The sequence below is a fragment of the Lathamus discolor genome, chromosome 2 (assembly GCF_037157495.1).
Source record: "Lathamus discolor isolate bLatDis1 chromosome 2, bLatDis1.hap1, whole genome shotgun sequence".
In the NCBI taxonomy this organism is placed as follows: domain Eukaryota; kingdom Metazoa; phylum Chordata; class Aves; order Psittaciformes; family Psittacidae; genus Lathamus; species Lathamus discolor.
In genome coordinates, this window is record NC_088885.1 from 112,218,894 (window position 1) to 112,235,354 (window position 16,461).

Consider the following 16,461-nt stretch of genomic DNA (forward strand, 5'->3'; position numbering starts at 1 on the left):
GCCAGTGTCTCATCACTTTCACAAGGGAGAACTTCCTAATATATGATCTAACTCTACTCTCTCAGTTTAAAGCCATTCCCCCTTGTCCTATCACTATATGCCCTTGTAAAAAGTTCTTCTCTATCTTTCTTGTAGCCCCTTTAGGCACTGGAAGGTTCTCCAAGGTCTCCCCAGAGCCTTCTCTTTGAACAAGACCAATTCTCTCAGCCTGTCTTCATAGGAGAGGTGCGTGGTCTCCTCTGGACTTGCTCCCACACATCCTTCTTGCGTTGGTGGCCCCAGAGCAGGATGCAGTACTGCAGGTGGGGTCTCACGAGACCAGAGTAGAGAGGGAGAACCACCTCATCATCACCACCCTCGACCTGCTGGCCCTGCTCCTTTTGATGCAGCTCACCACACAGCTGGTTTCTGGGCTGCGGGCACACACCGCCGGCTCACGTCCACTTTCTCATCAACCAGCACCTCCAAGTCCTTCTCCTTAGCGCTGCTCTCAACCCATTCTCCACCCATTCACACCCAAGGCCCTGCTGCAGCCCCAGCCGCCGCTTCCCACCCGTGAAAAAACCCAGCTGCTTTTGCAAGAAGCCTCAGAGGAGAATGGAGAGTCAGCAGCCAGCCAGCCAGCCACCCGTGCTGCGCCGGTGAGGAGAGGCGTGCGTGTGGACGGGGAAAACCCAAACGGGGGACGGGACAAGACAAGCCAAGCAAGCTCCACACACAAGCCCTGCCCAAGCCGCACAGCCGGCGCCCGGCTTGGATCAGTGCCACAGGGACGGTGCCCCCAGGCAGCGGCGGGCCCAGGGCAGCCGATAGCTCCGTCAGACTGCACACAACCACCGCCTCCCGCAGCCCCTCTCGCAGCGCGCCGCCCTCCCGCGCATGCGCGGCTCCTTGGCGCCTGCGTGCTGAGGAGCGAGGCGGGCGCCGCTGCTTTTGGAGGGCTTGCGGGCGCGAGGCGGTGGTGGGTAGTTGTGGCGCGGCTGGGTGAGGGGAGTGTGTCCCGGTGGCGGGCGTCTCCGGTTCCTCCCGTCAGGCACGGTGAGGTGGCACCGGGAGGGGGCAGGCGGATAGGTAGGTAGATAGATAGGTAGGTAGGTGGGTAGGTAGGTAGATAGATAGATAGAGGATAGCCGGCTGGGTCCCGCTGCCTCCTCATCGTTATGGCCGGCTCGGAGCAGCCGCCGCCGCGGCGGGAGGATGGGGAAGCGCCGCTGCCCATCGAGGACGCGGAGCTGGCGCTGGCCGGCATCAACATGCTACTGAACAACGGCTTTCGCGAGTCCGACCAGCTCTTCAAGAAATACAGGTAGCCCCGACCGCTCCTCCGCCGACCGATCGCTCCCTTCTTCTCTTCCCTGGGCGCAGTCCCCCAGCACGGCTTCGGGCGCCCCGGCCGCCGCAGGTGGCCCGGCCTCGGCACACCTGTCCCCGCCACCGACCTGCGCGGCCGCGCTGGCCGCGCTCTCAACCCTCAGACGGCCTCCGCTCCTCGGCGGAGCCATGAGGCCCCCCCGTTCCTTTACCCCGGTCAGGGGTCTTGGCGCGGGCAGCCTTGCCCTGCGTGACTCCTTGGAGCGGGGAGGGTTGTGCACGGCTGCCGCCTCAGCCGGCGCCCTTTGTGGGGAAGGGGCACGCGTGATTCGCCGTCGCGGCGGTGGGTGAGAGGCTGCAGCTCCGCGCTGTGGGGTCTGCGGTGTCGCCCTGTGGAAGGGCGGGGGAAGAAAGGGCCGGGCAGGGGTCGGTCGGCGGGTTCCTCAGTGACAGCGCCCGCGTTTCGCTAACGACCGTGAGTAAACACGCACGTGTGCCTGGAGACGGCTCGGGGTGGGGGGGGGAGGAAGGGGAGTTTTGCTCTGGTGCTCATGTGTGATCTGATCCGTGAACGCTACTGTGATTCTCTTCAGGCTGTAAAATTATGTTTATGATCCCTACGTACGTCGTGTCAAGGTTTGTGCGTTAAGTAGTTACCCGGTAGGAATGGCGTTAATGCAACTGTGTAAGTCGGTTTTAAAGAAGAGATTGTCCATACCTGCCCTTGCGGTTTTTTTTTCCGAGGACTAACGTGTTCCAGGCAAGCTTGAGCTGCTGTAATTGCGCATACGTTGTGAATAATTAATATGCACTATGCTGTTGTTGTCTTTGTGATTAAAAAAGACATGGACTTAAAATAGCATATCATAGCGATGGTGTACTTATGTACTTAAATCTTACTTACAAAAAGGATGTCTGGATGTAGAGTGGGGGCAGTGAGGCAAATTAACAAAGCCCCCCCTGAATAATAATGGAATCATAAGTTCACTGTCTACCTGCTGCAATCTAATATTAAGCATGCCATTCTGTTTTTAGTATATACTGCTGTGTTACATACGCAATATAGTTGCGTGGAGCTAACTGCAACATTGCAGGTGACAGGTTGGGTCCCTATTCTGCATTCCTCACATGCATAACGTGCAGCTCACGTTTGTATGGAGTTGCACCCTTGTTTCTTGGGTCTGTTAGGGTCCTCAATTGTTCTAGGTATCTAAGGAGCCTGTTGGTTTTGGTTGTTTGCTTTGCGTATTTTTTTAAGGTGCTAATTTTAAGGAGCACTTGATGAGGTTTACTCTTCTCCAGTTTCTGGTTGTGTTGTGCCGTTGCTTTCTCTCAGTAGTGTGAATATGGAAGTAGTTTAGGAATTCTAAATACGTGATGCTTCTTACATTGTATAATAGTGCTAGGGAGTAAAGTTATTAAGATTCCTGTTTTCAAAATGCAATCTTCCCTTGAAAGGGTGAATAATGATCTTTTTTGCAAGATCTTGGTTACCTAGAAGATTTATTACTGATGATTTTTTTAAATGCAGACATTTTTTTCTTTTTTTCTCTCCCCCCTCCCCCAGGTGTGGGCTTTTCTTTGTTCAAATTTTATCAAGAAGTGTGTTTAAGTTCAGTTTGGTCTTGATATTACCTACCAGGAGTAAATAGGAGTTCCTTAGTTAGATTAAGTAGTTTTTATGATTCATATATTGATAATTGCTGTCTTAGTTTTTTACATGACTGTGAAAATCTCCGGCCCCATCTACCTCATCCCAGAATTCATAGCAGGGTTGTTGTTTCTGTGAACTAATGGACTTTTATTGAATGGCAGATTAGCTGTATGTTGCAACTTTGCTTTAGACATGAGAGAAGGTACAGTAAAGTATGCTCAACTTCCTATAAATCAGAAATTTTGGAGATGTGCAGTGAGGTCACCTTCTTTTTCCTAATGGTTTTTGGTTTCATGCTTGTATGTCCTTGGATGTGTTCTTTCTTCAAGGACTTGAGTAAAGCTGTTAATGTTTCTTTGCATACCATCTTAAATTAGTATATTTTTTTGGTACATGCTTGACAATATGAAATAGAACCCATCCTAAATGGGGCTGGTAAGCCAAATGAGCAGCTTTTGGGAGCTCTCCATAGTTTAATGTGGATGTTAGTAATTTGCAGCACTAGAGCTCAGAGATGTCTGAAATACAGCTTTTTGAACTCGGTGTGAGTGAGTGCTGTATCTTGAAATTCAGTCTCTTACAGAAAGTGTTAACTCTAGACTTCTGCGTAAGCAGGTAGTTTAGCTCTGTTTCAGAACCTAAACAGCTGTCGGATGAATTCTGGCAGGGAAGGGAGGAATGTTATTTATTTTTTCTTACGGGAACTGTTCAAAAACCTATAAGTCTCTGTGGAAACTCAAGTATTCATCAGAACTTCAGGTTCATTACCCACATTATTTAAACTAGTTAAAACTGTTTCTTAGAAACTGCTTGTTTTGCTTCTGCTTTTTATTAGTTTTTTTTCTCTGTATGCCACCTGAAGGATTTTGTGAAAAATTAATTCTTACCAATGCTGCTATCTCTGTGGGCCAGTTGACAGCCTTGATGAGCTAAAGGACAGCTGCCATTCCAAAGAAGGAATGCTTGCTTTCTTACTCTGCATTTTTGCCTTTTCTAGAAGGCTGGCTGATGAACCCCAAATCAGTTATATTTGAAAGCTGGTAATAATGCAGTCCTGGAGAAAACCAGGGTAGAAATTGCAGCTGTGTTTCATGTATATAACCACACCAGTAAAGTGTTGCCTATGAAGAGTGGTGGTACTTTGAAGTTACTGGCTAAAGAGCCATTGTTTCTGTGTTGGTCATGGGAGAATAGTGTTTTGTCTTTTGGTATTTAGAGCTCATGTATATTTATTTAGAACCTGAAGAAGTCAGATGAATGTGTCTGTTATATGTCAGATACTCTGTGCAGTTGCAATGACATGTTGTACCTCTGTAAAGCAGTTAATGATTTGTCAGGTGTAGTTTGTGACTTGTTTTAAATTATACTATGAGGGAAGATGTGACATCATGGGTTTGAAAAATCATCTGCAAGTAGCATCAACATACTTTTCTCTTAGGCGTATATTTTTTAAGAAGTCCGGATCCTCCACCTGCTCGTGGTGACGGTGTTCTGGATGTGAACCAAATAGAATCATAGAATAGAATCATAGAATAGTTAGGATTGGAAAGGACCTCAAGATCATCTAGTTCCAACCCGCCTGCCATGGGCAGGGACACCTAACACTAAACCATCCCACACAAGGCCTCATCCAACCTGGCCTTGAACACTGCCAGGGATGGAGCACTCACAACCTCCCTGGGCAACCCATTCCAGTGTCTCACCACCCTAACAGGAAAGAATTTCCTCCTTATATCCAATCTAAACTTCCCCTGTTTAAGTTTTAACCCGTTACCCCTTGTCCTGTCACTACAGTCCCTGATGAAGAGTCCCTCCCCAGCATCCCTATAGGCCCCCTTTAGATACTGGAAGGCTGCTATGAGGTCCCCACGCAGCCTTCTCCAGGCTGAACAGCGCCAACTTCCTCAGCCTGTCTTCATACGGGAGGTGCTCCAGTCCCCTGATCATCCTCGTGGCCCTCCTCTGGACTTGTTCCAGCAGTTCCATGTCCTTTTTATGTTGAGGACACCAGAACTGCACACAATACTCCAGGTGAAGTCTCACAAGAGCAGAGTAGAGGGGCAGGATCACCTCCTTATGAGTGTAATGTTTCCGTGAATCAGTGAGAGCACCACTGTCCTTAATGCTTGAAGCTGTCTTGGGTCCCCACACTGCTAACTCATATCTGGAACTGTCGAGTATTGATCTTTCTATTCAGCTTGAGCAATGCTGACACCACTCCAGTTCTCATCAGTTTAAACTTTGAGTACCTGTGAAAGCTGCAAGAGATGCAAAGGTTAACTAAGGACACCGCCACTAGAGTTGAAGCACACCATCAGCCTATGGGATGGTATAATTTTGGTAAGCAACCCTGGCACTAGCAAGAAGGCTGGAATTGGAGTGTTGTTTTTCCCCTTCTAGCTTTGTGGATTCCTAAACACTGAAGAAAGGAAGAAACTGTCAAAAGAATGTATTTTTAAGAGCATTTGCAATTCAGAAATGATTTAAAAACTTCCTCCAGCTAAGAGGAGAGAAAACAGTGTCAAATAAAACAGGAGCTTTGTAGCTGAATGTTGACTCACAATATAAAGCATAAGATCAGGGATATCATCTCACAAGAAATCCAGCAATCTTCTGTCTCTTACCAGGGAAACATTTGATTGTTTACATGAATGAGTTTTACCTCTGAGAAGGCTTGATAAAGTCTTCAGCTTGAATCAGAATGAAAAGAGAAATGGTATAAGATGGAGAAGTATAATGTATATAATAAGGTCATCTTCAAAGAAGGAGATTGGGATGATGTAGAGGAGATACGACTTTAAGACAAAATGTGTAAAGATTTGAAGAATGGGGTCAGTATAGGAAAACACGGTACAACCTGCTAGGGTAAAGCAGGGCATAGAGAAGAATGGAAGGTTGGAGGAAATGGGAAAGGAATGGAAAAAAGCTTAGTATGGTTACTTCAAAAACCTGACATTTTAAAGTTATGACAGGGGAACTAGGTGATGTTAAGGTCCTTTCCAACCCTAACTATTCTATGATTCCCTGTTACAGTATACATATTAACAGACATACAAACGTTAGAAATTCCATTGGGAGTGACAGAACCTAATACTAGGAATTTAAAATTATGTCTGTGGCCAAAATACTCTTGGCCCAAATGCAAGTTGATACAAGGTGACATTAGGCCAGACATTATGTAGTTTAGCAAAGGATCCATAAGAACAAAGTGTAGTAGTTTAGTAGATGTTTTGATAGCTTCTGAAAAGATAAGGACTGCATTGTGGCAACTGATGTAAGTCAGCTGAGAGAAGGATGATGGCATCTTGATCAGCAGTGTGAGAATTGAGTCATGTGTGCCCTCGTAGCATCCCTGTGTGCTGCTTTTTTTTATTGCAGTGATAGGCAGATGGGCAGTTGCTAGATGGATGTATAGAAAGGAGAGTTATATATGAGGGTAGTGTTTTTTAGCAGCAATATTCTTAATATGTAATAAATAGGTACCTTAAGTGAGGTAAGATTTCATTGCTCAAGGCTATGCAGAGCCCATTATAGTAATAGTGAGGCACATAAAACCAGTGCCAATTTTGCAGTTATGTGGATAAATTAGAAAAATTTTAAGTGTTCTACAGTTTAAATCTTCCAGACATAGGGTACATAGAGATGATTGCATTGAATGTGAAGCCTAGTTTTGTAGCTCTAATGGCAGACATGGGTGTTGTTGCCAAAACAAGTGATACAAAGGGTAGAGGGAGATTGAAAGATCAATTTGGGTCCCCATTCGGGGCAAAATCTGGTGGCTAGAAGTCCAAGGGATGATGACAGAAAGCTAACTGAAAATCTGAGTTTGTAACTCGGAAGTTAGAAGTCAGATTTGGTGGAGATGGTAGAAGAGATGTGATATCAAGCAGATCTTGTTTTAACTCTGTGAATGATACAGGTATGGTAAAGACTCTTCCTGCTTCCTAGTCATCCATTCTTTGATCTCCTAGTAAATTATTTCAGGTTACTGTGATGGGATGGACATGTTTTTGTTCTAATACACTTCAGGAGCTTGAAGATGTTAAGATATTACATGATGTCAGTTAAGTTACTATAGTTTGTCCTGGAAAGTAATTTCGGTCAGGTTAGTTGAACCTACAGTGGAAAAATATTTTGGAAAAGTCCGTAATTTGTATGGATTAAAGAGTGTGTAATTGGACGATTAGTACAAGTCAGTTGATATAACTAGATTGTGTGTCAGCTTTGTAACTACTTTTCAAAGTAAAGGTCCAATTTAAAATCCTTTTCATAATTCCCAGTGTTTTGATATTCTTGTGCATCGAATTAACAGCCTGAAGTTAAAGCAAAGTAATTCCTTGTTAATTTACAGAAAGAGAAGACAAATCCTGTAAGAACTGGATGAGACAGGGCCACAGTGTTATTCTGTTTATATTACTGAATTTCTCTTTTGATTACGTGTTTCTTAGTGAAAATAGAAGTGTATGCTAGGGGCTCATCTAACAGTTAAAACAAATTTGGCCTTATTATGAAATAGAAACTAACCCTAGATCTGACATTTGCAGTTCTCAATGTATCTTAATACTGTAATGCTTTCATGACATATATATTGCCTTATTAATTTCATATACCAGTATTGGTTGTGTACTTGTGTAAGCAACTGTCTTATGTTTGTAGTCTCACAAATATTTTTTCAGACTATATTCTAGAATAATCTATGATGGAGTAAGGACCAAAGGATTTGTATGTTGTTGCAGTAAATTCCTTAACCTTGGTATATAGGTTATATGTATTTTTGCATGTTCTAAAATATTCAGTAGCTGCTTCTATATTTATCTGTGAACTTACATGAATTCTTCATTTTTCATTATGCATTACACTCATGCTTTGGAGGAAAATAACTTGTTTTGTTTCAAATTTAGCATTGCTGTATGATGATTGGAATTCTTAGTGGACTGTGTTTAATATAGCAGTGCCTAGAAGAGCAAGGAGGAAATGTTAGCAGGTTAATTACATTACATAAATTTAAACCTGAGCTAGGCTGTAGTAGCTTTAGAAGTGGTGTATTTGTAAGTGGAATACTATAATGGAAATGGCTATAGAAAAAAAGAAAATACTGAGGAGTAATTGATTTTTTTTTCTTTTGGTGTGCTTTGGTTCTGTTTTTTTTTTTTTTGTGGTTTTTTTTTTTTTTTTTTTAATGGTAAAATTGAGCTGTATGATATCAGCCTTATACCAGGGCTTAAAACTTCTGAATGTTACCATTGTGGTCTTTTCCAGCCTAGTTGATTCTATGAGTATGAAAATGGGGCACAGCAAAAACCTTTCTTCTGGCAGTGAATTACTGTCTTGGGGATATGCCATGAAATGAGGTGAATTAGTCAGGGTTTATTGGGAGGAGCAATATAACACCAGTTCATATGCCTGAGAGAAAGGTCTGCTTCAGCACTCTTAAGCTTATGACTTCAGACTTAAGCATGGTTGTACATGCCAAATTTATTGATACATACAACCTTTTACTGTGGTATCTTGTGTAAATGGTGTTAATAGCACAGTTTCTTATAATAAAGATATCTTCTGAGGTGCAAACAGTATTTTACAAATATATCTGGAGACAATTTTTTTTTCATCTTTGAGCTAATTAAAAGCCTTGAGATTTTTCTTAATGGACGTTATTGCTTCAAAGGAGTGTGGACAACCCAGGTAGTGCAGTGCCCCGATGTTCATTTGTATTCAGTTCCGTAACTCCTGTCAACATCAATATGGCCTTTGGGTTGCTGTTGGTATTTTCTCAAGTGCAGCATCATTTTTTTTTTGTCTTAACTTTTTGGAATCTGTCAAAAGATGTAAAATCATGTCTGATGCTGAAGGTCACTTAGAAGGAGTTTGAGCTGAGAGTTGTTTTCATGAAATTGTGCTTTTCTCAGAAGCTTACTGTCATCATTAGTCATGCCTTAGTGTTTACTGGGACAGTTCTGTGCTGTTGCAAAGTGTTTTTTCCTAGCTCTCGAGGAAAAGGTAACCCTAAACTGTTGAAGAATTTGTCAGCCAACAGAATATTGGCGAAGATTGAGCACTAAACACAGTAGTTGTTTGAAACAGATTTTAAATGCTGAAGTTACCTTAAAAAATGAACTTTCATAAAGCTGCAGCTATAGTCTCTACCCAGTGACTATGCAGAAATATGGTGGAAGTGTCTCTTATTTTCTTTAGTGATGACACAAAACTTTCTGAGGAGCTCCTGTGGTAAAGTTCTCATGTTTTGTTCCATGGTCTCAGCAAAAGCATCTCCCAGACACAGTATAATAGTATGCATCACATTTTCTTGCTTCAGGGTCCTTATGTGCTACAGCTCGTATGTACTGTAATGACAATGCTTTTTATAGACAGAGTGACTGAAAATTAAAAAGAAGTAATGTGCAATGTTTTACCTAATGTATTGCAGCTGGTGATAACATCAGAATAATGTAGCTCGCCAGGTTTTTGTCATCTTTGATTGTAGGGGATGAGCTGTTAGCAAAGTGAGCCATGAATGTTAGAATGCAAACAAATGAAGCAGTTTTGAAAGATCAGTTGAAAAGATAAGTATTTATTTGGTGAAGAAACTTCTCTTCACTTGGACAAATTTTCATTGCTCGCAGTAAGTACTTCAGTATTTTTTGTAATTTTGGAAGAGCGGTTGGCTCTCAACTGTAACTAGCTGCCTGTCTTAACATATTATTAAAATTTACCAAAAAGAAATATAAAACCTTTCAAAACGCTTATTTAAATGCTGCTACTTTCACACACATAGAATTATAGAATGGTTAGGTTTGGAAAGGATCTTGAGATCATATATAATTTCAGCCCCCCTGCCATGGGCCAGGGGTGCTTTGTACTAGATCACATCACTCAAGGCTCTGTCCAGCCTGGCTTTGAACACTGCCAGGGATGGTGCATTTACCAATTCTTTGGGCACACTCAGAAACAGGCTCTTGCAGTCCTGAAAAGAAAATGTACTTTTTAAAAATGTCTGAATAGTATGCTTGTATTAGCATGTATGTTGAGCTGTTGAAACAGCAGTATGTGTATGCTGTTTGATTTTTCAACTGTATTCCCGTTTATTCCATTTTAGTAGTTTCACTCTCAAACATGGCCATTATTCAAGTTGCCCTATATGAAAATATTGTTTCCATAGACAGGGAATTAGTTTGCCTCTAAAGCTGATTAATTTTTTTTTTTTTTTTAATTTTTATTTTTTAAGCTTCAGTAACTATTTCAACAACAGGAGGATCTTTTTCTAGAAATTAATAGGAAATGAAAAGTGGTCTGGAACTTAAGATGTTTTCATATGCAGCGCTTTTACTATTTATTTGGTAATTCCACAATATTTATAGTTTGTTAATAAAACTCACATCTTTCTTGCCAAGTTCTAAGGGATGTCTGGATGCTACTTCTGAGAGCCAAATGTGTATGTTACTAAGCTTGTTTGATTTGCTTATGCGCGTTTCAGAGAGGGGGAGAAAAGTGTGTCAAAATCTTGGTACTGTTGTGCAAAGTCTTAACTAAAGTGTAACACAAAATTTACAGGTAAATTTTTCTGTAGGTGTTCAGATGCTGAAATTTTAGTTACTTCATTAACTTAGTTTCCTTGGATCCATGTGTGGTAGTGAAGTAACATTGTCATTGTGGATGCACACTTAATATTCAAGATGTGTGTCCTAAGGATCTTACTGGGAAGTGCAAACCTAAATAACTATTTCTTAGGTCATATCTAGAGATACCTACTGAAACATTTAATAATGAAACAAAATGAAACATTTGGTTTAATTTTGAGCTTCCTTGAAAGTATGATGTAAGTGCAGGTTTTTATATCAGGGTATAAAATTGCTTGTACTGATCTGCAGTTTTAGGTTCATTGGTGTTGATAGTGCAGTAGGTATGACCTTGTAGGTATGGTTATGTGCTGTGGAGTTTGGTGATAAGACTGGCTGTTGAATGGGTCCCATATGCCTCATGAGTTGAAAACTGTGAAAAGATAGTCATGTGCCTTTTGCAGCAAGAGTTCATGCTCAAAATGCCAGTTGCAGAAGTCTAACTTGAGTAGCTGATTTCTCCTGCTCTGTGTAACACAGATGTTGGTAGAGAACAGTCCAGGTACTGAATAGCTGAAGCATTTGGTGGCAGTCGTTCTTTGATAGCCTGCCAACACAGGGGAAAATACCGAACCTGTTTTTGTTTTGAAAAAATTATGAAAAAGTGGCAAGTTACGTTGATCTTATATCTATACACATTGCTCAATTCTGGATGTACATATGAAAAAGGAAAGGTTTTCTGTTCTGACTTGTGTTACTTGCATTCACTGTTTATCTTTCTTTTTCTTTTGTTCATGTTCTTGCTTTTAGGTATTTATGCTAAATCAAAAAGTGAGAAGAGGTGGGGTGTGAATTATTGACTTTATTATAGAGTTATAATAATTGTAATTACTTCAGTTGTAGGGTTTGTTTTTCTTTTTTCCTTGTTCTTTTTTTAATAAACTCTTGTATTATAATATGGGTTTATTACTGTAAATCTGTGTTGTAATAAGCTATATGCAACTTTCTCCATGTTTTTCGAGTACCTGTCCTATGTTGAAAGGCTATATTAATCTGAAGCTTGCAGTGTTAAATCCTGTACTATAGCAATATATGTACCTGTAGCATAAATGTTACCTATTCTTAAGTCTTGGAAGTCAGTGTTTTATATAACCTGGCAGCCCACTGCTGAATGTTGTGGGTCAGTAGTACCGCTGAGGTCCTGAAATTATTAAGTGCCTTCTGTGTGACATTACTGGAGCCTTGTGGTCTGTGTGACTACAGTAGTCCTGCAGTTTACAACCTGTCCCATATATTACCAAGATTTTGCTTGCCTGCATTTTTTGATCTGGCAGTTGATTGCACCCTTTTGGAATACTCCCACAGACAGAATAGGTGAAACATCTTAAAAACTATCCCACTTAATTTTTGTGGGTACGTAAGATACGTATTCTGGACTTGAAGCAGTACAGCTATAAACCCATAAACCTTGTGAGAACTTTGCATTTCCAGCATCTTTATGTTAGGTGGCGTATGCATTTTTTTTTTTTTTTTTTTTTTTTTAATTCTGGGTAGATTAACTTAAATTCGTTGGAACAGGGAGAAGTGGGAATCACTTAATGGAACCAGATAATGTATGTCTGCTAGGTCAAAATTGTAGTGATGGGTCACAAAAGGAGAATAGAATTCACATAAATTTTCTGCAGCTCCTTTTTTACCTGCACTGAATGTATTTTGATGGTGGTGGTTTCTCTTAGTATCCACATCTTAATGCTTGATTTTTAATTTTTTTGAAGATAAATTCAGTTTAATAAAAATGATGCTGCTTTTGCCTTTCCATTTCCATTATATCTTGCAGGATATATTTGTTTGTAACTTGATACAAACCGCCAAGATTTATTTACAGATCTATAAGTTAAAATCAAGAAATGCAATATCTATCTTTATGATAGGAAATATGTGCAAATATAGTAACTACATTTGTTTTCTTTACAGAAACCATAGCCCATTAATGAGTTTTGGAGCCAGTTTTGTCAGTTTTTTGGTGAGTAGCTGAGAGCAGACAGTATAAACCTCTTCTTTTTTGGTTAATGCTTATGTGTATGCATGTGTTCATAATGGTTGATACTTCGTTTATTTTTATGAGGCTGTTTTCAAATTTTTAGATTAAGTGTAGCTACAAACCAAATCATTATTATAAAACTTGTTTATTCATGTTTTTTAAATCTAAAGGTTCTGTGATTCAGCTTCTGCAATATATGAAATATTTGTGTTCCATTAAAAATGCTATAATAAACCCCTCTCTTAAGTGCGCACTAGAGGTTTTATTAAAATAATACTCATAAATGCCATTTTCTTCATAGCTTTTGCTATTGAAAATTTCTCCATCCATATTGCCTAGTGAAAGTTTTTAGTTCAGTCCATTCGTATTGTTTCATAGAATAGAGTAGAACTATTGACTGACTAAAGAGTCATAATGGGCCCGTTAATGCTTTTGTGATGTGCAGACTTGGTTTTCTTCCAAGCCATGAAGAAAGAGTCATAATGAGTGTGTTAAATACTTTTCTTTTTTAATGTATTGAAAATGAGAATATCTTGTATAAAATATGAGCAGGTGTATTAGAAAATATTTAGATCTTGGTTTTTAGACTGTCCTTACTCTGACTTTGGTGCTTAATTTTAGATAACACCTGAAATCATCTATGTTAATACTGCCTTTTTTTAAGGACAGGATTTATTATAATATGCCACAAATAGGTAAGTTGTAAATGAAATTAATTTGATTTTTCTCTAATGTTTGTAGACTATGCAATATGGAAAAAATTTATTGGTTAGGAAACCGGGGGCATAAGCATATACTTCTAAGTCCATGGAGAGAGAAAGGAAAGAGAGAGAATCTCAGGCTTGCTTATCTGAATTGATGTGCTGAACCAGTGTAACATCACAGTGCAGCATTAATGGATCTTGGAAATATCTTAGCTACTGTTCTAAACATAGCAGCAGCGCTTGTTGTGCTGGTTTCATTCAGAGCTTTTGTTTAATAAGGCATCAGGAAAAGAAGTTAGTTGTCCTGAAATCCTTTTGAAATTGGTTCAGCAATAGCTGGAGTAGGATGTGGCTTTTTCCTTCATACATGTGTAGGAACTGTGGTTGTTATTTTGAAATAGCTGTTACTTGTTACTGGCTTTGGAGGCCTGTTACGTGGATGAATTGTTATAAAAGCAGTACCTGCACAGATGCAAATCATGCCTTAGAATACCATAATTAAAAATTAATTTATATGAATTTTTCTTCTGATTAATGTAATATGACAGCACATTCAGTTTGACTGCATGTGAAGCTTTAAGACAAGGGGTTAGGACTTAATATATTCTGATTTGTCTTGAAATTTTGGTGAAGTACTCTCAACTCTCTAGTTCATTTTTTCTGTGTAAAGTATGTGTACTGATCTGTGTGTATTAATACTTTTTTCTTACTAGTAAGTTTTAATGTCAAGTTTTCATACAAACTTTTACTATCCTATAGCTTTTATAGAAATGAAAATATTTATGACTTTTATCATTCAAATGTGTTTGTGTTTGGTAGAATGCCATGATGACATTTGAAGAAGAAAAGATGCAGCTGGCTTGTGATGACTTAAAGGCGACAGAGAAACTTTGTGAAAGCGAAGAAGCTGGAGTTATAGAAACAATCAAGAATAAAATAAAAAAAAATGTAAGAATATTATTTGTAAGACATGGAACTGTGTATTAGATAAAAAATTCTGGAATTTCCTTTCTGTTCTCTTTGTATTTTGAATTGATGATTTTTGATATGTTAACAGTAGTTGAGACCAATTTAAATTTAGAAATTCAGTAAAATATTCTGTTTGGATTTCCTAATTATCATAAAATACTTAGAGTCAGTAATCTGTCTTCTAAAGCAGCAGGTTGTGTTGATGTTAGTAATTTTTTTAACACATCAAATTAGTGTCCTGCTGGAATTATTTCAGGAAGCTTGTAGCCCATCTAATTGAGGCTAACTTTAATTCATACATGTTCTAGTAACAGTCAAAAGTTGTGATGTTGAGGCTGCATAGTGCTGTGTGCCAGGCATATTCCTAGGGAATTCTCTTTCCTTTTTTTAGACTTTTCATTCTAAATAAGAATGAAGCATGCAGATTGAGAACTAGTTGAAGCAGTCGTACAGAAACGTCCAGTGAGTGGCCTGCCTACTGTGATGTAGCAGATCTACAGCAGAAGCAGCAGCTATTTCTTTTCAATATTGAGTTTACTTAGTAAAAAGTACTGAATGCAACATATTTAATTCTCTGCTCTTTAAAGGCATTGCATTTTCTCTGTCACTTATCATATACCCCTTTCTGTGCTCTTGCTATCTGGTGTCTTTTAGTTGCATGTCTGATGTTGTTAATACTAATGAAATGAAATTTAAATCTGTTCTGAGTATTTGTAGAATCTTAAGAAAAATATTTGGTAGTATATATGTAAGATTTCCCTGTTTGTTAAGTAGGATCTTGCTTGATGACCTGTCAAAGAAAGTTTTGCACTTGAGAATGCTGAGTTAAATTAGTAGCAGTAGTACCACTTGAAGTTAATTTTGGATTTTGTTAATTTTTTAGTTTGATTAATATTCTGTATAATCTTTATTAACATTTTTCTGTGCTCTGTGTTTGCATATTCCAAACAGGTTGATGGACGGAAATCCACTCTATCCATGATAGATCGTCTACAAAGACAAATAATTGTAGCAGACTGTCAAGTCTACTTGGCCGTGCTCTCATTTGTTAAACAAGAGTTATCAGGTGTGCTGGGGCTTTAAGGTTTAGATACCTTTTTTCATATGATGTCTTTTTATTAAAGTTTGATCATAAAGTGGCAATATGACTGTCAGTAAAGATCTTTTTTTGTAAGAAAGAGCGTAGTTCCGTTTGAAACATTCCAAGATTGGTACACTTGCAGATGTATTACCTACCTATGTGTAAGTAGTAGTATCATAAAATGAGTTGTATTACTACAGATTACAGATTTCTGCTTTTTTCTTTTCACACCAGTAATCATATACAACCTATTCTCCTTAGATAGGCTGGAATCCCTTTCATGTTCCCATAGAAGCATTTGAGGAGTTGGTACAAAGGCAGGTAGCATCTGCATGCTTGGTGTGGCCTATAAGATAAAAGAGGCTGTAAGTCCTGGCCACTGGGAAAATCCTAATGTTCCATATGCATTCTGTTTGTGACAGCTCGGGGAGGTGACAAACTGCCAGTGAAAGTAATCTTAAATGGAGTGTGGTGAAGATGGAAGTGCTGAATTGGTTCTTATTCTCTGGTCACCAAAGTGTGTCCATGTGTGCCCAAGAGGTTAATCCTGTCATGTTGAATACAAACCTCCTTGTCTCTGCTGCAAATCTGTTTCTAATGTTCTCTTGCATTCCTGGATTTCTTGCACAATCTTAAAACATGCCTTCATCCATTAGTTTATAGAAAATAAGGTCAGGGTCATATACAAAGTGAGCACATTCCCAGGTTCGTAACAAATAAATTATACCAGTCAGACCAGATTGACAGTGAAACCCTGCTGAAAGGAATCAGGGAAATAACATTCAGATTATTTAAAATAACACTAAGATCTTCAGTTAAGGACATAATACTTTCTGTGATGTGCAGACTTGGTTTCCTCCAAGTCATCAAGAAAGTGCTTGGTTCTAGCTAGCAGAAATTCAGTGGGTTTATCCATCTGCTGCATGTGTAGTGCTGCAAGAAGGTTGTCTTACTGTTCTGGTGTGGTTCTGTGTTTTCATTTGTGTTTGGGGTTTGGTTTTGGTTTGGGTTTTTTTTTTTTTTTTGGTGGTGGTTTGGTTCTTTTGGTTGGGGTTTTGTTTTGTTTTGGGGGGGGCTCTCCCTTGAAGTTGTTTTCTTATTTCAGTATGTATTCTGCAGCTGCATAACTGGGTTGGATGCTGTAACTG

At 39.6% G+C, this 16,461-nt stretch overlaps 1 protein-coding gene across 1 annotated transcript in view; it reads left to right on the forward strand.

Moving 5' to 3' along the window:
* Nucleotides 1-933: 933 nt before the first annotated feature.
* Nucleotides 934-16,461, forward strand: part of TTC39C (tetratricopeptide repeat domain 39C) — a 37,910-nt gene continuing 22,382 nt past the window's right edge. Inside the window, exons 1-4 of the mRNA XM_065668133.1 lie at nt 934-1,306; nt 12,493-12,541; nt 14,083-14,211; nt 15,184-15,298. Of these exons, the coding sequence (XP_065524205.1) occupies nt 1,161-1,306; nt 12,493-12,541; nt 14,083-14,211; nt 15,184-15,298 (439 nt within the window). The 5' untranslated portion in view covers nt 934-1,160. The remainder of the gene's footprint in view (nt 1,307-12,492; nt 12,542-14,082; nt 14,212-15,183; nt 15,299-16,461) is intronic.